General features: G+C 38.4%; 2 protein-coding genes across 2 annotated transcripts in view; both read right to left on the bottom strand.

Annotated features, from left to right (window-relative positions):
• Positions 1-20,276, bottom strand: part of LOC123514897 (transcription factor Sp1-like) — an 85,858-nt gene extending 65,582 nt beyond the window's left edge. The window contains exons 1-9 of the mRNA XM_045273154.1: positions 20,119-20,276; positions 17,808-18,067; positions 15,512-15,763; positions 14,774-15,227; positions 14,533-14,663; positions 14,295-14,423; positions 13,836-13,947; positions 5,261-5,450; positions 2,803-2,870 (exon numbers count right to left, since the gene is read on the bottom strand). Coding sequence (XP_045129089.1) covers positions 2,803-2,870; positions 5,261-5,450; positions 13,836-13,947; positions 14,295-14,423; positions 14,533-14,663; positions 14,774-15,227; positions 15,512-15,763; positions 17,808-18,067; positions 20,119-20,164 — 1,642 coding nt within the window. The 5' untranslated portion in view covers positions 20,165-20,276. The remainder of the gene's footprint in view (positions 1-2,802; positions 2,871-5,260; positions 5,451-13,835; positions 13,948-14,294; positions 14,424-14,532; positions 14,664-14,773; positions 15,228-15,511; positions 15,764-17,807; positions 18,068-20,118) is intronic.
• Positions 20,277-22,073: 1,797 nt separating this feature from the next.
• LOC123514681 (tubulin beta-2 chain) lies at positions 22,074-25,698 on the bottom strand. Its single transcript, XM_045272730.1, has 4 exons — positions 25,538-25,698; positions 23,802-24,036; positions 23,373-23,617; positions 22,074-23,123 (listed from the first exon to the last, which is right to left on the bottom strand). The coding sequence occupies exons 1-4, from the start codon at positions 25,592-25,594 to the stop codon at positions 22,299-22,301; spliced, it is 1,362 nt and encodes a 453-aa protein (XP_045128665.1). The 5' UTR covers positions 25,595-25,698; the 3' UTR covers positions 22,074-22,298.
• Between the last annotated feature and the right edge of the window lie 233 nt (positions 25,699-25,931).

Here is a 25,931-nt window from a genome sequence, read left to right as displayed (position 1 = left end):
ATAAATATAATGAAGGAGTAAAAAAAATTTGTACCTGTTTATAGAATTAAGAAAAAAATACATGCTTGGTAAAATGCTAGATGCATACAAGTTAAAAATGCAAAAGATAAAGTGTGGAAGAAACTCGTAAAACAGAAATTACTATAATGGACGGCAGTATAAGGATGCCAGAAATCAATATATCAGAGTAAGGAGAGAGAGAGAAAGAAACTTTAAGAAAGATATGGTGAGTAAAAGCAAAGACGAACCCAAATTTTTCTACAAGTTTATAAATGGCAAAATGAAGAACAAGGAAACAATTGAAAAAATAATTAAAGGAGGGAAGACATACCAAACAGAGGAAATGTGTGAAATAATAAATGAGAGCTTCAAAAAGATGTTCACTGCAGAAGAAGATTTCACAGAACCTAATAGGACATTGCATTGCCAAGGATTACAGGAGATCGCAGTGCACAAAGAGAATATTGGAAGATTATTGGATAAGTTGGATGTCAAAAAAGCAATGGGGTCAGATGGTGTATCAGGTTGGGTGTTAAAAGAATGTAAAGACCAACTACTGGATCCAATTTGGGAAATAATTATAAGTTCAACAAATGAAAGGAAAGTTCTACTAGAATGAAAGAGAGCCAATGTAATTCCGATATTTAAAGGAGGAAAGGCAACTGAACCACTAAACTACAGACCAGTGTCACTTACAAGTGTCTTGGGGAAATTGTGTGAAATAATTATCAAAGAACCATGGGTTAGATTTCTAGAAGAGGAGCAAGTCATATCGAACAGACAATTTGGGCTCAGGACAGGGTGGTCATGTGTATCAAATTTATTGAGCTTCTACTCGAGAGTTATTGCAGGACTTGAAACCAGAGATGGATGGGTGGACACAGTATACCTGGATATTAAAAAGGCTTTTGATAAAGTCCCTTATGGAAGACTACTTTGGAAACTCGAGAACACAGGAGGACTGTGAGGAACTTTGCTAGAATAGACAAGAGATTATTTGAAAGACAGGGAAATGAGAACTATGATCAGAGATACATAATCATCTTAGGGTAAAGTAACAAGTGGAGTGCCACAAGGGTTAGTGTTAGCCCCCATTTAGTTTCAGATTTATGTAAACAACATTCACATTGGGGTAAACAGTTATATAAATTTAGTTGCTGATGATGCAAAGCTATTAAAAGTTACCAAAACCTGCTTTTGCAGGAAAATATAAACAAGATCTATGAGTGGAGCAGAAAGTGGAAATTGGAGTTTAATGCCAAGAAATGTCACATAATGGAACTAGGAAAGAATAAGAGAAGACCAGTATGGAACTATTTGATGGGAGAGGAACAAATAATGAAGCCCAAAGAGGAAAAAGATCTGGGAGTGATCCTACAGGAAAATCTGAGCCCCAAAAAACACATAAGCAAGATATTTGGACTATCATATAAAATGTTGAATAATATAAGAGTGGCATTTCAATACATAGACAGAGATATGATGAAAAAAATCATCACAAGCATGATACATCCAAGGCTGGAATATGCAGCAGTAATGTGGTCTCCGAGCTCTAAAAAGGATATAAAAAAATTGGAAAGGATACAGAAGATTGCTATAAAGATGGTGCCAGAATTAAAGGACCTAACATATGAAGAACAACTGAAGGAAATGGGATGGCAAACCTTACAAGATAGAAGAGAATGTTGGGACCTAATAACAATGTACAAGATAGTCAATGGCATTGAAATGATAGACAAAGAATACCTTGTTGCTGTTGACAGAAGATGGAAGGACATGAGGACATGAAAAGAAGATCAGGATGAGGCAGTGTGTGAAGAATATTGGAAAATATAGTTTACCACACAGAACGGCGGAAAAGTGGAATGCATTGGATAATGAAGTTGTTACAGCATATAATGTGCATAGCTTTAAGGAAAAATTAGATAAATGGAGATATGGAGACAGGACACTATGAGCCTCGCTTGAACCCTGTACAATACAACTATGTAAATACAACTAGGCAAATACAACTAAGTAAATACACACTGAGAGAGAGAGAGAGAGAGAGAGAGAGAGAGAGAGAGAGAGAGAGAGAGAGAGAGAGAGAGAGAGAGAGAGAGAGAGAGAGAGAGAGAGAGAGAGAGAGAGATTGTTATTCACCATGCACTGAAAGGGAGTGTCTTCTGAACTGCACACAGAAAGGAAATGAACCATTGTATTAGGCTCAATGGAATATCAGAGTAGAGCAGAAAGGAATTAACATAAAGCAGAACGGAAAATTAACATTTTATACAAGACACTTATAAACAAAATTGTCTTTTCTCTCAGTTCTGTTTTTAGAGAATGGTATTATGATTTTTTTTCTTTTAATTCATTTATTTGCCTTAACTGACCTTCATGATGCATGAAGAAACAAAAGGAAGACAAAATTATCACTACCTACATTCCTACAACCACACATCCTGTAATACTAATTGCCATCCTCTAGAATACTAATCACTCCCCACACATTATGGAATGGAGGAGTGCATGGAACCACTGCTAAGATATAGTGACAAGAGTGACTTCTCATTATTATTATTATTATTTATATTATTATTATTATTATTATTATCATTATTATAATTATATTATTATTATCCATTATGAATTAAGGTACAATGGAGAATACAAAGGAAAAAGAAAAAAATACAGATCAAGGCAGAGTTCTCCCAGTAACCAAACATAGGCATGCAAAAATTTTTAAAATTAGTAAAGATATAAAAAAAAAACAATACTTAAGATACAAGTGAGAGGGGATAGTGCAGAGACACTACTAACCTGTGTGTGTCCTGAGGTGCACTGTGAGCTGTGACCCATCCCTGGCACTGTAAGGACACAGCTGACATCTGCAACAATGACCCCATATTACATGTCAGATTGTTACATGTGTGATGAGAGAGAGAGAGAGAGAGAGAGAGAGAGAGAGAGAGAGAGAGAGAGAGAGAGAGAGAGAGAGAGAGAGAATTTTCATGTAAGACAGACTATAGCCAAGGGCAACAAAACACAAGAAAAAAATATCTTCTAAAGATGCCAGTCCCCCCACATAATAAGTTGAAAAAGAATTAACCTTAATAAAAAGATACATAAGCTTAACAAAAGTAGGTGATCATACACACACAAAAATAAATAAAATAAAATAAATAAATAAATAAATAAATAAATAATAAATAAAATAAAATAATAATAATAATAATAATAATAATAATAATAATAATAATAATAATAATAGTAAATAAGTAAATAAATAAATGTAATAAAACAAATACTTGTAAATAAATAAAATATTTTTCCGAACCCTCTTCATGATCCCCCATGCCTGGTCAACCTCTTTCAACTTTATCTATCGACTTCTATCTTTCCTTCTTGCTGGAAGTTTGCCTACATTCAGCCTGTTCCCAAAAAAAGATGATCATTCCAATCTGTCAAACTGCTGCCCTTTAACTTTAATCTCTTGCTTATCTAAAGTTTTTAATATAGCCTCAATAGGAAGATTCTTAATCATCTGTCTCTTCATAATTTTCTATCTGACTGCCAGTATGGCTTTCATCAAGGCAACTCTACTCTCCTTACTGAGTCTTGGTCATCCTCTTTTAGAAATTTTGGTGAAACTTTTGCTGTTGTCTTAGACTAGTGGTTTTCAACCTGCGGTATGCGTACCACTAGCAGTACACGAAGGCCCTCCAGGTGGTACATGAGCACTTTTTGGATCAAATGCAATTTTAAGTTAAATTTAATTCATTTTTCAGAAAAATTATTATTGCCTTACACAAGTTAATTTGGCATCAATCAGTTGGCAGAGAAGAAATGGATGTATCCCTTGCATTAAACTGAGTTATGTTCCTTGTTGGTTCATTTGTGTATTTTACTTGTGAATAAATTGATATTTGCTATAACTGAGTTTTTTCTGGAACCAGGTGGTACACAAGGATAGTACGGAAACTCCAAGTAGTACTAGCTCAGGAAAAGGTTGGGAATCACTGTCTTAAGACATATCAAAAGCTTTTGATAGAGTCTGGCACAAAGCTTTAATCTCCTAACTACCTTCTTACAGTTTCTATCTTTTCCTCTGCAACTTAATCTTGTTTCCTCTCTGACCATTTTATTGCTGCTGTGGTAGATGGCCACTATTCTTCTAAATCTATTATGAGTGGTGCTCCTCGTGGTTCTGTTCTGTCAACCACTCTCTTCCTACTATTCATCAATGATCTTCTAAACTAAACTTCTTGCCCTATCCATTCCTATGTTAATGATACCACCCTACACCTTTCCATGTCTTTTCAGAGACAACCAACCCTTCAGGAAGTTAACAGATCACGCAGGAACGCCACAAAATGGCTGACTTCTTATCTTTCTGAGATTTCTGATTACACAGAGAAAACCTGGTAGTGTTCAATGCCTCAAAAACTCAATTCCTCCATCTATCAATTCAATACAAACTTCCAGACAACTATCCTCTCTTTTTCAATGATACTCAACTGTCACCCTATTCTAAACTGAACATCTTCAGTCAGTCCTTTACTTATGACATAAACTGGAAACTTCATATCTCATCTCTTGCTAAAAGAGCTTCTATGAAGTTAGGCATTCTGAGGCATCTCTGCCAGTTCTTCTCAACCAAGCCCCCCCAACTGCTTACTCTGTACAAGGAACTTATTCACCCATGTATGGAGTACTCTTTGCATGTAAAGAAAGTTCCACTCAAACAGTTTTATTAGATAGGGTGGAATCTAAAGCTTTTCGTCTCATCAATTCATCTCCTCTGACTGATTAGTTTCAGCCTCTTTCTTGCCTGTGCAATTTTGCATCTCTTGCTATCTTCTACCACTATTTTCATGCCAACTGCTCTTCTGATCTTGCTAACTGTACGCCTCCCTTTCTCCAGCAGCCTTGCTGAAGAAGTCTTTCTTCTTTCTCTCACCTCTATTCTGTCCACTTCTCTAATGCAAGAAATTACTAGTATTCTCAATCATTCATACCTTTCTCTGGTAAAGTCTGGAACTTCCTACCTGATTCTGTATTTCCATCTCCCTATGACTTGACCTCATTGAAGAGGGAAGTTTCAAGACATTTATTCCTTTCCTTTGGCTAACTCTCTTAGACCTGCATGGGGACTGGCATTCCAAGCGACTTTTTACTTTTTTTCCCCCCTTGGCTAATTTTACCTTCTCCCTTTGAAAAAAAAATTGACTCAATCCAGTAAAAGTATAAGTAGGTAAGAACGCACACACATACACACCTGTAAGGCCGCTCATTGGTATGTGTTCTCATGTGCTTGCGGAGGCTCCCAGAGTCAATGGCACGGTACTGGCAGCCAGCCTCAGTGCATCCATATGGCCGTACATTGGAATGGATCCGAGAGTGTACCTTGAGCTTGTCTCCCCGAGAGAAACATGTGCCACACTCCTCACACCTGTATGGTTTCTCACCTTTCCACAAAGATCATATTTTGCTTTACTTGGATACTTGTCAAAATGAATGATGGAAATTATTCACTTTAACATGACTTCATTTACCTACCTATCTATTTACTGTATCAATCCAGCCATCTACATTGAAAGGAATTATATACCTCAACACTTCTTTTCAGCAATATACCTATTGATATACTGTATCTATCTATAAAGAAGGAAATTATTCACTTTGACACTCACATACCTATCTATTTATCTATATTATAGTAAAACAAAATTATTAACTGTAACACTTTTCTACCATGTATTAATCTACATACCAGGCTGGCAATCTCACACACATTATCCCAAACAAAACAATTTTCTATTTATTTGTATCTAAGTACATAACAGGCAAGTTAACTCATAAAGGGTGGTTCAAAGAATTATACACACACACACACACACAAAAAAAAAAAAAATGAAGAGAGGACAGAAGAGGAGAAGAAAGAGTTTTTCTGGAGAATCTTGGATATGAGACTGAGGAAGTGGTTCATAACCCAGAAAAGTACAGTAAGAAAGGACTAAAGAAACTTACGTATGAGCGGAATGTAATGTATTCCAACATAAATGGAGTGATATCGGGGATTTTAGAACTCAACGATTACTTGAGGAACAAGAACCCAGATATTGTGGGTCTTACTGAAACAAAACTGAGAGAGGAGAAGACCTGATGATGGTTGGAGAAGGAAATATAATGTTTGGAAAAGAAATAGAGTAGGTAAGATGGGAGGAGGAGTGATGTTGCTGGTTAAAAAGATATAAAGGTGGATCAAGTGAAAGAAGGTATGGGAAAGGCAGAAGTGCTAAAGATCAGAGCAGAAACTAATGAAGGAAAAAGAGGCACTACATAGTGGTGTACGTACCACCTAAGACAAATGCATGGTCAGTACAGGAATATGAAGAAATGATAAGTGATACAGGAACATGTCTGGAAGAAATGTTGGGTGGCTGTGAACGAACTATAATGATGGGAGATTTTAATTGTAAAGAGGTGTGTTGGGAGGACTGGTCAATGGAAGGATCAGAGACAACATGGGAAATACACTATTGACACTGGCAATGGAAAATGTGTTAACTCAGTGGGTCAAAGAAGATACTAGGTTTGGAGGAGAGGAGCATCGTCAAGACTGGACTTGGTCTTTAGTACAGAGCCAATGGTCATTGAGGAGATGAGGGTGGAGTGCCCTTTAGCAAAGAGTGATCATGCAGTTTTGGAGTTCAAGGTGATAGATGAAGAGAAATCTAGAAGAAATGAAGAATATAAAGTGGGAAGATGGAATTATGCCAAGACAGATTTTGGAAACCTAAAGAAATTCTTTCAAGAGACAAATTGGATGAAATTCAAGAGTGCTAAGGAGCAAATGAAAAGTGGAAGGAATTTATAAAAATATACAAAGAAGGTGAGAAAAATTTGTACCAATAAGACAACATAGAGAAGTTGGAAAGCAGGACTGGTTTAACGATAGATGTGAAAAGGCTAGAACAAGAAAAGAGGATGCATGGAAGAGGTGGAGAAGGAAAAGACGGATTAAGCAGTGGGAAAGTTACAAAAGAGCAAGAAATGAATATGTGTTGATTAGAAGAGAAGAAAGAAAGAAACAAGAAAAGGATATAATTGATAAATGTAAAGACCAACCAAGGCTTTTTACAGACATGTGAACAACAACATCAAAAATAGAGAAAGTATTGAAAGTTTAGAAGTAAATGGAGTATGCAGTGAAGATCCCAGGAAATGGCAGAGGCTATGAATGGATGCTTTCGGAAGGTATTCACAAAGGAGACTGCTTTTGACAAACCACTGGTAATGGAACAGAAAGGGATTATGAAGGAGTTTCAAGTAACTGTGGAGGAGATCAAGAATATGATGGGGAGTTTAGAAGTGAGAAAAGCTGTGGGACCTGATGGGGTATCAGGATGGATTTTAAGAGAATGCAGGAGCAACTGGCAGAAAAAGTTTGTGAAGTAATTGATGCCTCATTAAGGGAAGGTGTAGTGCCCCAAGACTGGAAAAGAGCTAACATTGTCCCAATCTATAAATCAGGTAACAAGAGAGACCCATTGAACTATAGACCAGTGTCACTTACAAGTGTGGTAGCTAAGATGTGTGAGAGGGTGGTGAAGAATAGATGGACAGACTTCTTGGAGAAAAATGACATACTTTGTGAGTGTCAATTTGGTTTTAGAAAAGGGCGTTCATGCACGACAAACCTGATATGTTACTATTCGAGGGTGATAGATGTAATACAGGAAAGAGATGGTTGGGCTGATGGAATATATCTGGATTTAAAAAAGGCCTTTGATAAGGTACCACACCGGAGACTGATCTGGAAACTTGAAATGGTAGGAGGAGTGCATGGCAGTTTACTAAAATGGATGGAAGACTTTTGGTAGGAAGAGAAATGAGAACAATAATTAAGGACAGACCATCAGAATGGGGCTTGGTGGAGAGTGGAGTTCCACAGGGATCAGTGTTGGCACCAGTAATGTTCGCGGTCTACATAAATGACATGGTGGATGGGGTGTCCAGTTATGTGAGCCTATTTGCAGACGATGCAAAATTGTTAAGAAAAGTGAGATGTGACAAAGATTGCGAACTACTCCAGGAAGACTTGGACAGAATATGGAAATGGAGCTGTACATGGCAAATGGAGTTCAACACGACAAAATGCAAGAAAATAGAGTTTGGCAAGAGTGAAAGAAGAATCAGGAGTATGTACAAGATAGGAAATGAAGACATAAAACCAGTCATGAAGAAAAAGACCTTGGGGTGACAATTACCAATGACCTATCGCCAGAGAGACATATAAACAAAATAATTGGAGAAGTATTGAACTTATTGAGGAACATAAGAGTGGCGTTCGTATATTTAGATGAAGAAATGATGAAGAAAATAATTACTGCAATGATAAGACCGAGGCTTGAATATGCAACAATACAGTGGGCTCGAACTTAAAGAAACACATAAGGAAACTAGAGAAAGTACAGAGGGCTGCAACAAAAATGGTGCCTGACTTAAGAGATTTGACTTATGAAGACAGACTGAAAAGAATGCAACTTCCGACCCTGGAAAACAGAAGAGAAAGGGGAGACCTGATAGCAATATACAGAGTGATGATTGGCATGGAAAAATGGATAGGGAAGATCTGTGTATGTGGAATGAAAGAATGTCGAGAGGGCATGGGAAAAAACTAAAATGGCCACTTATAGGAGAGATGTGAAAAATATAGCTTCCCTCATAGAAGGGTGGAAGCATGGAATAGTTTAGACGTGGAAGTGGTCAACGCAAGGAATATTCATGATTTTAAGAAAAAGCTGGACATTAATAGATATGGAGACGGGACAACACGAGCATAGCTCTTTTCCGTATGTTACAATTAGGTAAATACAATTAGGTAAATACACACACACACACACACACACACACACACACACACACACACACACACACACACACACACACACACACACACATATATATATATATATATATATATATATATATATATATATATATATATATATATATATATATATATATATATATATATATATATATATATATATATATATATATATATATATATATATATATATATATATATATATATATATATATATATATATATATATATATATATATATATATATATATATATATATATATATATATATATATATATATATATATATATATATATATATATATATATATATATATATATATATATATATATATATATATATATATATATATATATATATATATATATATATATATATATATATATATATATATATATATATATATATATATATATATATATATATATATATATATATATATATATATATATATATATATATATATATATATATATATATATATATATATATATATATATATATATATATATATATATATATATATATATATATATATATATATATATATATATATATATATATATATATATATATATATATATACACACACACACACACACTTAACCCTCTGCTATTGCACCTTCTGCTATTGTGTTTCATTGCTATTGTGCATACTTACAGAGCTGCACATATGTCTATGTCGAGTATGAAATTACTACTATTGCACGTCCATCCTCCTGTTATGAAGTCACATGGTAGTTGAGTTTCTCTATAAACTTTTAATGAGAAATAGTTCTTCACATATTTTGCCAATCTACCCATCCATCTTAGCTCCTAATCGTCCACAATGAGGTATACTGTATATTTTGATGTCATATAGGACACACCTTTTTTTGCATTACATACTTTCACCTCCCCCAACTGCATGCATCATTATTTTATTGCTGGCATTATTATTGCTACCCATATTATCACTTTTAAAAACTAATTATCATAAAAATGACAGCAATCTAACACATGAGACTGTGACCATGTTTACGAAAAAAATATCAGTTGATTGATGATCTGAATCAATGCCATCTAGCAGTGAGATGCAACAGCAAGTTCATGATCATAACAAAACATATCAAGGCCCTCACTTATGGCAGCAGAAGGGAAGAGATTGAGCTACACATTCTTCTACAAACTACAAATGATAGATTATGCCAAGAAGCAAGGCAATACAGCAGCAACAAGGGATTTAAATTTGTAAGTGTCTTGGGACAGCAAGACCAACTAAAGAGTGCAAGGAAAGACAAATGTTTTCTGCTTGTGTAATGTGCTTCTAGATTGCTTTCAACTGTATATGCTTAAACACACTAACTTTTTTCCTGAATCTGACTTGTTGAAATGGGTGTGCATCTTATATACCCGTGTGTCCTTTACGGAGTTAAATACACTAAATAAAATGCTTTAAAATGTATGTTGTTACTATGATTCTTGATTAAGATTTTTATACTGTATTATTTCTTCATTTCTATACTATTATATCAATTAAAATGGCATAAAAATTGGGCAAAAAAGTGACAAAAAAAATGACAGCTTAGAGGTTCTAGTGTCAATTTGAATTATTACCATAGATTCCTCACTTCAGCCATCACAATTTTGGATATTGTGCAGTGATAAATGCACCAATTAGGTGCGATAGCAGAGAGTTGAGTGGATATACTGTGTGTGTAATTCACCTCAGTCGCCTGCTGGTCACCCAGCCAGTCTTCCCCATTACGGAGCGAGCTCAGAGCTCATAGACCGATCTTTGGGTAGGACTGAGACTACATCAACACACAACACACACCAGGAAAGCGAGGCCACAACCCCTCGAGTTACATCCCGTACCTATTTACTGCTAGGTGAACAGGGGCCACACATTAAGAGGCTTGCCCATTTGTCTAGCCATTTACCAGGACTTGAACCCAGCCCTCTTGATTGTGTGTGTGTGTGTGTGTGTGTGTGTGTGTGTGTGTGTGTGTGTGTGTTCACTGTTTGATCTGCTGCAGTCTCTAACGAGACAGCCAGACGTTACCCTACGGAACGAGCTCAGAGCTCATTATTTCCGATCTTGGGATAGGTCTGAGACCAGGCACACACCACACACCGGGACAACAAGGTCACAACTCCTCGATTTACATCCCGTACCTACTCACTGCTAGGTGAACAGGGGCTACACGTGAAAGGAGACATACCCAAATATCTCCACCCGGCTGGGGAATCGAACCCGGTCATCTGGCTTGTGAAGCCAGCGCTCTAACCACTGAGCTACCGGGCGTGTGTGTGTGTGTTTCATTGTTTGATCTGCTGCAGTCTCTGATGAGACAGCCAGACATTACCCTATGGAACAAGCTCAGAGCTCATTATTTCCAATCTTCGGATAGGCCTAAGACCAGGCACACACCACACACCGGGACAACAAGGTCACAACTCCTCGATGTACATACCTACTCACTCGTACCTACTCACTGCTAGGTGAACAGGGGCTACACGTGAAAGGAGACACACCCAAATATCTCCACCTGGCTGGGGAATCGAACCCCGGTCCTCTGGCTTGTGAAGCCAGCGCTCTAACCACTCAGCTACCGGGCGTGTTTCACTGTTTGATCTGTTGCAGTCTCTGAGGAGACAGCCAGACGTTACCCTACGGAACGAGTTCAGAGCTCATTATTTCCGATCTTCGGATAGGCCTGAGACCGTGTGTGTGTGTGTGTGTGTGTGTGTATATATATCTATCTATCTATCTATCTATCTATCTATCTATCTATCTATATATATATATATATATATATATATATATATATATATATATATATATATATATATATATATATATATATATATATATATATATATATATATATATATATATATATATATATATATATATATATATATATATATAATTTTTTATGTTATGGCCTATAGTGCCTGTATGTATACTTGAAGAGTATGTATGGGAAGCACTATTAAGCTTCCACCTACTAGTGGTGCAGTTAACTTTATTTATAGTGGTACCCATATTAGGGTACATATCACCACCCAAGTGGATCTTTGACGTAACCACCTAGAACCTGGGTATCACGGTGACATGTAAATAACTTTAAACCACTCAACAAATGGCAAAGTTTCAAAATGGTATGTGCTGGGATTTCAATCTATGTGTGGACATCTGCCTGATCCCACGCTCACCACCTTATCCACTACACCACCGTATATTTTTTTTGGATGGGGGAGAAAAGATTGTTGAGTATGCATGCATTGTTGAAGTCTATAGCAACTTGGGCGTTATTCTTTTTTGAAAGAATCTTTTCTATTTTTCACACAAGGGTGTCTTTGTCTGGATGTAGATTCTGGAGGAGTGTGCCAAAATCCATGGTGTTCTCGAGCATCTTTTGGTCCTGTCTGGACCATCTTAAGAAAAGGAGTGAGGAGACTGGCCAGATAACCCCTCTTATGATTTCTCTTGGCAGACACAGTGGGTGTGTGGGGGCTGTGAGAGCCATTAATGACCTTAACCAAACTTCTTGCCCTATCCACTCCTATGCTGATGATACCACCCTATATCTTTCCACGTTCTTTCAGAGACGTCCAACCCTTCAGGAAATCAACAGATCACGCGGGGACGCCACGGAACGCCTGACTTCCGATCTTTCTAAGATTTCCGATTGGGGCAGAGAAAATCTAGTAGTTTTCAATGCCTCAAAAACCCAATTCCTCCATCTATCAACTCGACACAACCTTCCAGACAACTATCCCCTCTTCTTCAATGACACTCAACTGTCTCCCTCTTCCACAATGAATATCCTCAGTCTGTCCTTTGCTCATAATCTTAACTGGAAACTTCACATCTCATCTCTTGCTAAAACAGCTTCTATGAAGTTAGGTGTTCTGAGGCGTCTCCGACAGTTTTTCTCGCCCTCCAACTGCTTACTCTGTATAAGGGCCTTATCCGTCCCTGTATGGAGTACTCTTCGCATGTTTGGGGGGTTCCAGTCACACAGCTTTGCTTGATAGGGTGGAATCGAAAGCTCTTCGTCTCATCAACTCCCTCCTCTGACTAACTGTCTTCAGTCTCTTTCTCACCGCCGAAATGTTGCATCCCTTTCTATATTTTATCGCTATTTTCATGGTAACTGTTCTACTGATCTTGCTAACTGCATGCCTCCCCCCCTCCTGCAGCCACGCTGCACAAGGCTTTCTTCTTCCTCTCATCCTTATTCTGTCCAACTCTCTAATGCAAGAGTTAACCAGTACGCTCAATCATTCATCCCTTTCACTGGTAAACTCTGGAACTCCTTCCCTGCATCTGTATTTCCGAATTCCTACAACTTGTCTTCTTTTAAGAGGAAGGTATCGAGGCATTTGCTCCCCTAATTCTGGCTGACGGTTTTGGCACTTTTTGAAGTCTTTGGAGAGCTAGTGCTCAAGTGGGCCTTTTTCTAACTTTCTTTTTTTTGCCCTTGGCTGGCCCTCTTCCCTACATAAAAAAAAAAAAAAAAAAAAAAAAAAGCTTACAGCTTGGCTGCGGCCAGGGGGCGGCCGCTTCAAAGGTAGACAAACTTCTGGTTGTAGTTCGATGTTGATAGTAGATTTCTCTAAGTATATAAGCGTAGCTTCCATCATCTTGAGTCTCTTGATGATGTTAACTTTTTCAAGGATGTTGGTGTTTTACTCCACGTGCTGTCTCTTTAGCACGAAGCTGTGCTCGCTGACATAGTGACTACGTCACCATGGGTTTTGGCACACCCCTCCAGACAAACACACCCTTGTGTGAAAAATACAAGATTCTTTCAAAAAAGAATAATGCTCAAGTTGCTACAGACTTCAACAATGCATATATATATATATATATATATATATATATATATATATATATATATATATATATATATATATATATATATATATATATATATATATATATATATGCAACATGTGCCTCACCTGTGTGCTTCCTGATGTGACGGCTCAGGTCCTTCTTGTGACAGGTGACAAAGTTGCAATCCTTTACAGGACACGGTTTCTCCTTGTGGATACCATCATGAACCATCAGTGTCTGTGAGAGACTCTTATAAGTTTGGCACTGAGCAGGAGTGGGGAGTCTTTGTCTATCCCCTCTCATTGCCACCTTGTCTGGCCTCACTTCTCTCCTCATCTCCCCTTGTCCAATGTCCATCCTGGTTTCTCACTTTTTCTATATTTCTCTCATATGTCCCACTAGTTTACTTTTTCTATTACCAATTTCTATAACAGTGTTCCTCCTGATCTTGGCAAAACAAGCTTGCACACCAAAAAAGTAATGTACTCTCATGGACTGAAGTTGAGTAACCTTCCACACTGTATAACATGCCTTCACATCACTTCTTGCCTGTATTCACTCTGAAAAGACATAGACATACAAACCTCTTTGGAATAACTGGTGAGAATGTTTGCCTTGCTGTCTACATTGGATAAGTCCTCAGGAGTTGCCATTCCTTTCATTGACCGTCGTCCTAAACCTGAAGACTGGATTTCACTGCCAAATGGATCAGCCTGTGGAAATACAACACTGTTAAGTGTCACCACTGCCGAAGAAAAGGCGAGAATAATTGATACCTATAAGGACCAGAGATGATCCTGCACCAACTGAAAGAGCCTTTACCTGCACAGTGTGGTGGTTCATGGTAAGATGTAGGTGTTGAGGCTGTGCTGGGGCAGAAGTGAAGTGCAGGTGTCCCTCACTGGTGGGGATGTCACCAACACTCACCCCTGACAACAGCTGTTCACTTACACCTGTCAGGGAGACATGCAATGGTCAAAGTGATGAAGACTGAATAAACTTGGCCCACGTCATGAAGGAGGAATGACAACAATGGTGATAACAACTACATCCATGCACTCACTGCTTGAATTTGATGGGGCTGCCTGACTGGCTAATTGTGTGGCCAGAAAGGTGGCCACATCCTCCTCCTCTGTGTGCATGGTGGTGCAGGTGGAGGAGGTGGTGGTGGCAGTGGTGGTGGTGGCTGTGGTGATAGTGGTGGTGGTGGTGGTGGTGGAAGAAGTAGCCAACACTCCTGTCTCCCCCTCTAGTCTTTCTACTTCCTTACTGACAGTGATGGAGGGAGGTCTACTGGCTGCTGGGGCTGAGCCATCAGAAGGAGGGGAAGCCTCCACCATTTCTCTCCTCTCTACCATTCCAATGGTCAGGCTTTCTTCATCCTCTACAGCTGATGTGGAGCCCAGCGTGGCCGCTCCACCTGTATGCCATGTGTCCTCCACCGGTGATAGCTGCAACAGTGTTCCATTGGCTGGTGCAGTGGTGGTGGAGCTGGCGACCACCTGGGTGATGCCTCCCTGTGAGGATGTGTAGCACAATGACCCAATGATGATCATTTGGAAAACAATGTTGAGGGAGATGATAAAGAAACCTCTCAGGAAAGTTCCATGTTGAAAATTTCAGGGTCTTTTTGTATATACATGCATAAACCCCTCAATATTCACAAAGGAAAATCTATACTGGGTTCCCTTAAGCCTGTGGTGAACTCTTCAAAATGCCTTCATTCTATGATAACCAGAAGTAATATTCTTAAACATTATTGTCTCTGTTACAGACTGAATAATCCAATATTTTGCCTCACCTGGGAAACACTATGAGCGTGGTGTGTGTGTGAAGGATGCGATGCCAGGTGCTGGGTGGATGCGGCTGTCAGATGTGTTACTGGATCTCCCGAGAGTGCCTGGGCAAGGATTGGTGCTGGGGCCTGCAGGGAGGGGCCACTTTGTGGTGTGGAGGTGGGGACACTAGGCTCCAGTACAATGCGGTACACCTGTGGTGGTCCTGATGCAGTCTGCAGTACCACATGAGGCATGCCCACTGGCACACCCATCTGCTGGGGAACACACCCACTCATCCACTGTGACTCTGCTCCTAAGTAGCTCTCTCTCCTTCATGTTCCTTGCAACTTCTATGCACACTTTGTTTTTCTTTCATATGTATACAGATGATACTGACTAAAGTGTATAGATTCTACATGTGTCAGTTTCATCTGAAGTGAAAAGTGTAATGTCATTCTAATGCAGAAGATTAGTTAAAAAAAAATGTATACAGAGGACCCACAGACTTTGAATACCCTGGACTATGAACAGTTTGGACTTTGAACAAAAATTTCAATAAATTATACCCTCAGAGGTGAAAAAAATTTGGACTTTGAAAACCCAATGGTGGTCCAATCTGAGTGACGCAAATACCACTGGTGGGAGGTAAAAATCGGTTCCCTGTATGTTTTGATTCCACGATGTTGTCATACTCAGGACAATTGGCCAGTTTTTCACTTAACCAGGTAGGATGGATGAGTATGATTTCATCTAAGTACACTGATATCATAACTTACAAAAATATTTCTTAACTACTATAGTGACAAGGTGTAAAAGACGTGAAACAATCCCCATAGGACTAACTGACTATGCTAATGGTAGCGCTGCCACCACCCAGTATATTCTTAATATCTGCTTAAGTGACACTCACCATGAAGCTCACCACCAAAAGGTAAATAATATTGATTTTAATACATACTACATTCTTATGCACTTAGGTGAAAATCTGGAGTCTTGGAATGGATTACAATGATTTATATTGTTTTCTATGGGGAAAACAGTTTTGGATCTCAAACAATATGGATATCAAACAGCCTTCTCGAAAAAATTAAGTTTGAAGTCCAAGGATCCATTATATATATATATATATATATATATATATATATATATATATATATATATATATATATATATATATATATATATATAAAGAAAAGTCACAGTAAGAACACCATGTGTATTCAATTTCTTGTGATGTTTTGGAACAGACAGTATCCGATCTCCAGACACTGAAAAGCAGTGTCTGAAGATGAGATACTGTCAGTCCCAAAACGTCACAAGAAGTTGAAAACACATGTGCTTTTACTGCAACTTTCCTTCACCCTTTCTCTCACTCTCTCACTCTCTCTCTCTCTCTCTCTCTATCTATTTATCTACACACACACACACACACACACACACACACACACACACACACACACACACACACACACATATACATATATATATATATATATATATATATATATATATATATATATATATATATATATATATATATATATATATATATATATATATATATATATATATATATATATATATATATATATATATATATATATATATATATATATATATATATATATATATATATATATATATATATATATATATATATATATATATTACACATGCTATGATGTAATGGAAAAATACATTAAGAAGTTACTAAATATCTGTGAAGTCTGTTACATCAGTAACTGTTAAGTGAGTGACAAATACTTTACTAAGTAAAGTGAAAGTAATTTTTTCATTACTCATAAGATTAACACATTTGTTCCTGAATTAAGGCTAATTCTCCACCAATCTTTGAAAAAATTAATATTTGAAGTAGGCCATTTTTTTCTTTTTTTTTTTTTCCTCCTTGGTCGGTTTCCCTCTTGCATAAAAAAAAAGTCATGATCAGAAGTAAACAGAACTAAAACAAATTCCTGCACTCTTTTCTACTGCATTTAGCATCCTCTCAATCTGAATCTCTTAAATATGCTGACAAACTCCTCACAAAGCATGGCAAGGCAACTAACTTTTATACACTTTGCTGAACTGAGACATTAGGATTTAAAAGAAACCCCTGAACACTGAAAAGGAGTATGGTATGTGACTCAATGTCTGACCCAGGACTGATAATTATTTCAATATAAACCAATAATTTTAAGCTGATTAAACAGGAGAACATAAGAAAATATAAGTGAAGTTGTAAGAAGCCATCAGCCAACATATGGCAGTCCCTCTTAAAACTCAATGTGATGCTAGTCTTAGGCTTTGCTGCACACATACCACAGAGCCTGCCCCCGGCTGGGGCTGCTGTACTGCTGCCATGGAGGGGAGCTGGGACACGCCTGGACACCCTGCCATACTTGCTCCAGCCTGGCATCCCTGGCGTTTATGGGTCATAAACTCCTTGATCTCAGTGAAACGGGTGCCACATGACCCACAGATGTGGATGTCACCCACACCACCCACTGTCAGCTGGGTGGTAGTGGCGACAGCAGTGGTGGTGGTGGCCAGGAGGGACGGCTGGCTGCATGGGACCACAGCTGCAGGAACATAACATGTCAGAATACACACTTATAATTTCTGTTACTTACTTGCCAACTTAATACTTGCAAAAGGTTTCAGTTGAGAGAGAGAGAGAGAGAGAGAGAGAGAGAGAGAGAGAGAGAGAGAGAGAGAGAGAGAGAGAGAGAAGAGCTCTATAATGTCCTTTTATTTACTATGGTGGTTCTCAACAGTGCCCCATCCCCTGTGGTGGCTATGTAATGTTCTCAGTCCTCTATGGTAGCTCTAAAATGTTGCCTATGCCTGTAGGGGCTTTACAAAGTGTCCTAGAGTAGCTCATTGATGTATCCTTTTCCCAATGGTGCCAATAATTTTTTCTCTGCTCCTTTCTCTTTTCCTCAATACTAATAATATTCTGCTATAGCAAGCCTGATGACATTCCTCATATGTGAAGCTTTACCATGTCATGTGAGCCCCTTAAGTACCGACCAATGAAACAAATTCTTGGTCATTATAAAGTAATCCTTTGTTCTCCCATAAAACTATTTTCTAAGATCACAAGGATGATTTATCAGGCTCTGATGGGTGTTCTTCTATTTGAAGATGTTGCTGTTTTGTTGAATTGCCACCACTACTCTGAGAAGACTCATAAAAGTAATAATTATTTTCTCAATAACTTTTTGGTAGAGATGCTGGAAGTTACAGAACAAGACAGAGATGTTACAATTAAATGACATTAAAAAACCACCACAGGGGACAAGGGAACATCAGAGCCACCACAGGGGACAGAGTACATTATATAGCCACCACAAGGGAACAGGAAACATTATACAAACATCACAAGGGACACAGGACATCATAGAGGTACCATGGGGGCAAAGGACATTAAGGAGCCATCACAAGGGACAGGGAACATTAGTGAGGTACCAAATGGAGTAGGGGGTAGCTCCACATAAATTATTCTTTTAACAGATCTTATGCATTTGCCTCATTCTTGTGTGTATTATATATATATATATATATATATATATATATATATATATATATATATATATATATATATATATATATATATATTTTTTTTTTTTTTTTTAGCCAATCTGTATCTCATCCTTTTCATTTTTTTTTACCTCTCTCTCTCTCTCTCTCTCTCTCTCTCTCTCTCTCTCTCTCTCTTCATATAATAAATACTATAATTTTCCAAACCCTAACCATTACTAGCATATCTCTCTCTCTCTCTCTCTCTCTTATCCTTGTCAGCACTTATCTATCCTATTATTTCTAACATATGCCATATATTTTCTAGATTTTAGACATTGCAAACATTGTTTCTAGATCTACGCTTTATCACAATGTATCTTATTTTTAACATCTATCTCTCTTGCCCTTGACAGCATTTATCGCTTTCATCCTTGTCAGTACTAACCATTTTTATCCTTGCTGGCACCTATCTTTCTTATCCTTGCCAGCATCCATCGTATCCTTTTTAATATTTATGCCTTATCATTTCCATAGTCTAGACATTTTCAGCATCCTTGTTTCTCAACATTTTCCCGATCCCAAGTGTTATCAGCATCTACGGGTCTCATATATATATATATATATATATATATATATATATATATATATATATATATATATATATATATATATATATATATTGACAAGACAATGTTACTCTGCGGGCTGGAGAAACGGATTAAGGCAAGTATTCCTGCAATGTAGCGACACAACGCAACACATGATCAGCTGACGGGGACCCAGAGCGAGCATTTTCTCTCCAGCAATGCCATGGTGCCACCCCCTCCGCCCCACTGCCTTCTACTCTTCCTTGCCTCCTTTTTCCACCCTTTCCCAAACTCTGCCTCATCTTCATATACCATGAAGTGACATAAACAACTAATTTATCAAGAATAGAGTAAAAACACCCAAGGAAACAAGATTAAAAGCTGAAATACATGATCGTTATGCTCATTCCTACGCATGACATAAATGTGCTGCCAAGATGGCCAGGCAGATGCGGCCCTTCATGACGCATAACTTCTACTCTGGCCCTTAATCATAATGTTAAAAGACACATTACACCTACCATAGCTTTGAGGGTGATTGGATGTCACAGGGATATTGACATTCATCGAAAACTGCTCAAAATAAAGAGTAAAAAACAAAGTTTTCAGGGAAGTTTGGTATGTCACTTGCTATTGTTCTCTCTCCTCCATCTCTGCGGTGACGTGAAGGATCCCCCCAAAAATCAGGAATATTAGAGTAGCCACTCTTAAGCTACTTCATATTCTCTCATACTAATTTACCACATGTATTTTCTCTTTATATGTTGTTTAGTTTTATTGAAAGACGAAGAAGTTATGATAACAGATTAATGTCTACGGTACGTACAATATGCACGTGTTTTCAGTATCTTTCTTTTGCAAAACCATTATTTACGTTACCATCCTACATTTTAATACAAAATTAGGAAGTGCAATTTAATTTATAATTTTATAAAACAACATCAGGTTTTTATATCGATATAATTATAGACTTTCCTTAAAAACGAAGGTGACACGAACATTTGGCTCTAGTTTCAATTTTCTAATTAGCAAAATTGCGCTGCCATTCTGAAGGTCATTAGGATTAATGAAACCATACAGTTAAAAATGCTTTTTGTCTCCACGCATCAAATCCCGTTGTTTACTGTACATGACTTGTTTCATTATTGCTTAAAGCTTAATAGCGCTATATAATCGTATCTTCTACCTACATGGGTCATATTCATAAATTATATTGTAATACAAATTATATTCAAAGACAAGAGGGCATCAGCGGGTTTTACATAGCCATTGTTTTTACCTGATTGAGGATCCTTTTCACAGTTTACACAGACGCGAATCACAAATGTGACAAATTACTTTTTTTTTTTTTTTTTTTTTAAGTCTGGGGCTTGTGCAGGTTTTAGGATATGATGCTGAGAACTTAGATATTTAAGAATAATGATATGTGGAATAAGAGCAAAAGGATTAATTCTTTGGTAATGATATACTACAAGTTAGTAGTTGTGCTATACTCTTTTGTAGGTAGACAACGAAAAGGTAACATATCCATTCCAGGGTCCTGACATAGAGTAACATGATCATTTATTTTATCTACTGGTTTTTTTTTTTTTTCTCATTCATTACAGAGTGATACTCACTTTTTTCAAGATGACCTTTGGAGCATAGGTAACGTGCAGGTGTGCAGGTACAGCCACCCTATCCAGAGCCTTAATAGAGTAGTGAGAGCTCTTTTCTCAACCACTTAAAATCAAACCAGTAATTGCACATTGTAGCCCATTTAATGCAGGTAACCCAAGGAGCAAGCAGTCACCCAATAAAATCCTGACTATGCTAACATTCCAACTTTAGACTTTGTAATCAGAAGCTACTATTTAAACAACCATGCTTTGGATTAGCAGGGCCAATCAAAATGCGATGATTTGCAAGGCACTTCTATCATTACTGATACTACTACTATTATTTTTTTTCTGCTATTACCTACTGCCTCACTCAATATCCCCTTCAAATTACTACGTCTTAAGCAGCCTTTAGATGACAGATATTTGAATGCATACTTAGAAAATGTTCATCCCTTTGAAGTAGTAGGGAGACAAGCACATACTGTACATCTTCAGCAAGATACAGTGGCTTCTTTTAAGACCACTAGCTTACATGAACTACAAGCTTAACAGATTGTCAACCAGTAGATAATTTGAAGTTTTCAGAGAACATTGGGACCATATTGCCGTTACTGTTCACTTATAGATTTACTTATGCCATTATCATTCATGATCATGCCTATTGGAGACTAGTAAGAGGTAACACTTTAAAGATATTTCTTGCTGTTGGTCAATGAAGTAATTTGTGCATCTTTCACCATCACTATTGGCTATATATGAGTGTGAATCTCATACAGCTTCAAAAAATGTACTACCTCAAGATTTAAGGTTTGTCAGCACATGGGGCAAGGAAGCACCCCAGCAGGGACTAACTAAAGGAAAACAAATAAACCCAATAAAAATGAGAAAATTTAATAGAAAGCCCAATTCAGATCTCATTGTACAAAACAAACTCCATACATAAAAAAAACACTTGGAATGTGACAGAAGAAACTACATGGTAGTTAACTGAAACAGAATGAAATACACCCTGGTGCATCCCTTTTAAATTAATACTGAACAGGATAAGCTGTCTCAAGTGGCATCAGCCACAACGGAGAGAAGAGAAAAAAGCATGCACCTTAATCATATTCTCCCTCCACCTCGCCTCCTTCTTCCTCAAACTCTGCCTCATCATCAGCTGTTGCCTCCTGGTACTGTTGGTACTCACTGACCAAGTCATTCATGTTAGACTCTGCCTCAGTGAATTCCATCTCATCCATGCCCTCGCCAGTGTACCAATGCAAGAAAGCCTTCCTTCTGAACATAGCGGTGAACTGCTCGCTGACCCTCTTGAATAGCTCCTGGATAGCAGTGGAGTTGCCAATGAAGGTGGAAGACATCTTAAGCCCACGGGGAGGAATGTCACACACAGCAGTCTTTACGTTGTTAGGGATCCATTCCACAAAGAAGGAGGAGTTCTTGTTCTGGATGTTATACATTTGGTCATCCACCTCTCTCATTGACATGCGACCTCTGAAGATGGCAGCCACAGTGAGATAGCGTCCGTGTCTCGGGTCACAGGCAGCCATCATGTTCTTGGCATCAAACATCTGTTGTGTGAGCTCAGGGACTGTGAGGGCGCGGTACTGCTGGGAGCCACGGGCTGTGAGTGGGGCAAAACCTGGCATGAAGAAGTGCAGTCGAGGGAAGGGAACCATATTGACTGCCAACTTGCGAAGGTCAGCATTGAGTTGGCCAGGGAATCGCAGGCAGGTGGTGACCCCAGACATGGTGAGAGAAACCAGATGATTCAGGTCACCATAAGTTGGGTTCTGTAGTTTGAGGGTACGGAAGCAGATGTCATACAAGGCTTCATTGTCAATACAATAGGTCTCATCAGTGTTCTCCACCAGTTGATGAATGGAGAGAGTGGCATTGTAGGGCTCCACCACTGTGTCAGAAACCTGAAAACACAAGAGCATATTGAAGATCAACTAGCATAACATTAACATTATGAGAAAACTTTGGGATCAAAAGAACAAAAGATGACCACAATGACTGATATAAACATAAGAAAGTGACACCAACATTTTATAGAGGATATGTGGTTTCATGTGCAATCAGTAGTATTAGACACCTGACATTTCTTATGGATGCATCAACAAGTAACAAAGCATGACACCTAATCTGGCAGAGAGAGATTTAATGATTACCTTGGGAGATGGGACAACAGAGAAAGTGACCATTATCCTGTCGGGAAACTCCTCACGAATCTTGGAAACTAGGAGAGTGCCCATGCCAGACCCAGTGCCTCCACCAAGTGAGTGTGTCAGCTGGAAGCCCTGCAGGCAGTCGCATTTTTCTGCCTCCTTGCGGATGACATCAAGCACAGAATCTACCAGCTCGGCACCCTCTGTGTAGTGCCCCTTGGCCCAATTGTTGCCAGCACCACTCTGGCCTGCAAGTAAATCATGTCCATATTATGTTGAGGAAAGCCAATGGATACTTCAAAATATTAATACTGGGAGCATTAAATACTAGAAATACAAGAGAAATGCAATATGAGAAAAAGAGGATTGGAGAAGATGCAAGGAGATATCTGCCACTTGCAATAAAACCCAAAACAAAATCACTCCACTCACCAAAGACAAAGCTATCAGGCTTGAAGAGCTGGCCATGTGGTCCAGCACGCACGCTATCCATGGTGCCGGGCTCCAGGTCAACAAGGATGGCGCGAGGCACATACTTGCCCTGGTTACCCTCGTTGTAGTACACATTAATGCGCTCCAACTGCAGATCCATGAGTTCCTTCTCCACACCAGATGTGTACTCCCCAGTGGGCTGGATGCCATGCTCATCACTGATGATCTCCCAGAACTGTGATGAGAAGGAAGGGTTTATTCTGATTTCTTAACTTGATTGTCTTCTTTACCAACTAGATAATGATAAAATCTAACAAGTTTCAGGGGTTAATGTTTATTATCAGTCCTTGTCAGTAGTACATAACATGACTGCATGTTGTGATAGCATACTAAGTGTACTTCACAGCTATGAAGTTTTTTTTGTGCGTTCAACTATTACTGACTAACTGATGCTTTTAAAAATCAGCACATTGCATAAAAAACAGTTAGATTAGGTTCAGGCTAGATTAAATTAAGTTGGTTTAGTTTTGGGGTTATGTTAACTTATATTAAGCTGTTTTACTTTAGATGGTCAGGGATACCAAAACTGACAAAATTTCACATCCCCAAAAAAATTCCAAGGGAACAAACATCCATATCTAACACAAAAAAGACCTTATAAATACTTAACATTTCAGGAACCCCAAATTAAAATTTGACATCATATTTGACATAAGGTTGTGACAGAGCAAATGGAGTGCAAAAGCACCAAGACTTGTATTGCTCTGCCAACACTCATACAGGAAAGAAAGTTCGGTAGTAACAGCAGCTTGGAAAATATAAAGCATCCTTCCTATCTGTGTATCTCTTTGATGCCTCATTCACTACAGGAGCATCCCTCCCCAAAGGGATAGCCAACACAGAAGAACCTCCACTTCTCCCTATCCAAACATTCTCTTCTACTCATGAAGGATGCTTCTGTTCAAGAGAAGCATCTGAGTACACACTCCCATCTTCATATAGCCATGGTACAAGAAGAAGAAAAAAATAATAATAATATATATATATATATATATATATATATATATATATATATATATATATATACATATATACATACATACATACACATATACACACACACACACACACATAATGACAGGAGTGGCAAGTGTTAATAAGTATTATAATTAAAATGTGCATTTCTGAAAAAAAAAAATGTAAACGCATTTGAATTAGTACTTCATAAGACATTCTTATACGTTATAAATATAACTGAATCCCATAAAAAAAACACTGCATGAATATATCCCAATGTAATGAGCAACCCTACCCTTTGGCATTTCGATACCTACTCCTGCCTCTACGGACCCATACCCAAGTGTATTCATATGTCAGTACTACTCTGTAGCAATTACTGGCACACTGTATCCAGCTAAACACACACACACACACACATACCGGGCGGGGTCCGCGCACACGCACTCAGATTTTGAGATGAAGCAGCAGGTTGCCGCTAATACAGATACCACCCTCTCTACCGAGGTCTGCTGTCTGCTTCAAGGGGCGCCATCCCTTCTCTGCCTGTCCACATCCCTGATAGGCCTCGAAAGGCGGTAAAGCAACACACAAGACAAAGGCAAGGAAAGGATGAGGCGCGCGCACTGGGGCGTGACGGTGACCGGCCTCTGAGGTTTAGAGCTGAGATGAAGTCCTTATGCCCTATTCGGCAAGTTCGCCCCTGCAGTAATGCCTACCTTGGTGCCAATCTGGTTGCCGCACTGGCCGGTCTGAATGTGCACGATTTCCCTCATGGTTGTAATCTAGCGTGTGTTCTGCTCCGTGTCTTTCAGCTCACTGCGGCGCCTGGCTGGTACTACTGGCTGAGACTGGTTCGCCCGCGCTGGCTGGTGGGTGCTGGTGGTGGGGTCTGGCTCTGGAGGCGGGAGGGAACCGTTGAGTCAAATCAGTTTTAAAAGGAGCTAAACAAATGTTCTCACTATATTACTTTTAGTCCGTAAATTCATATCTAACAAAGGTATTTGCGTTGATGTGTTTCTCTTTTCTTATTTAATTTCGCAGTTGATTTTAAACGCCGTAAGATGCTACAAGTTTTGGCAGTCTAAGCATTGTCATAAAAAAAAAAAGGCG

This window comes from Portunus trituberculatus, chromosome 38, assembly GCF_017591435.1.
Source record: "Portunus trituberculatus isolate SZX2019 chromosome 38, ASM1759143v1, whole genome shotgun sequence".
Classification (NCBI taxonomy): domain Eukaryota; kingdom Metazoa; phylum Arthropoda; class Malacostraca; order Decapoda; family Portunidae; genus Portunus; species Portunus trituberculatus.
Note: the sequence above shows the minus strand (reverse complement) of the source record. Positions and strands in the feature narration are given on the sequence as shown.

What these genes read in the sequence shown, in the direction of transcription:
- LOC123514681 (XM_045272730.1), bottom strand. Translation starts at nt 25,594, where the DNA reads ATGAGGGAAATCGTGCACATTCAGACCGGCCAGTGCGGCAACCAGATT. An exon ending in GCAACCAGATTGGCACCAAG is followed by an intron (nt 24,037 to 25,537) that starts GTAGGCATTACT and finishes TTCTCATCACAG; the next exon opens with TTCTGGGAGATCATCAGTGA. An exon ending in CTGTTGTCCCATCTCCCAAG is followed by an intron (nt 23,124 to 23,372) that starts GTAATCATTAAA and finishes TTGTGTTTTCAG; the next exon opens with GTTTCTGACACAGTGGTGGA.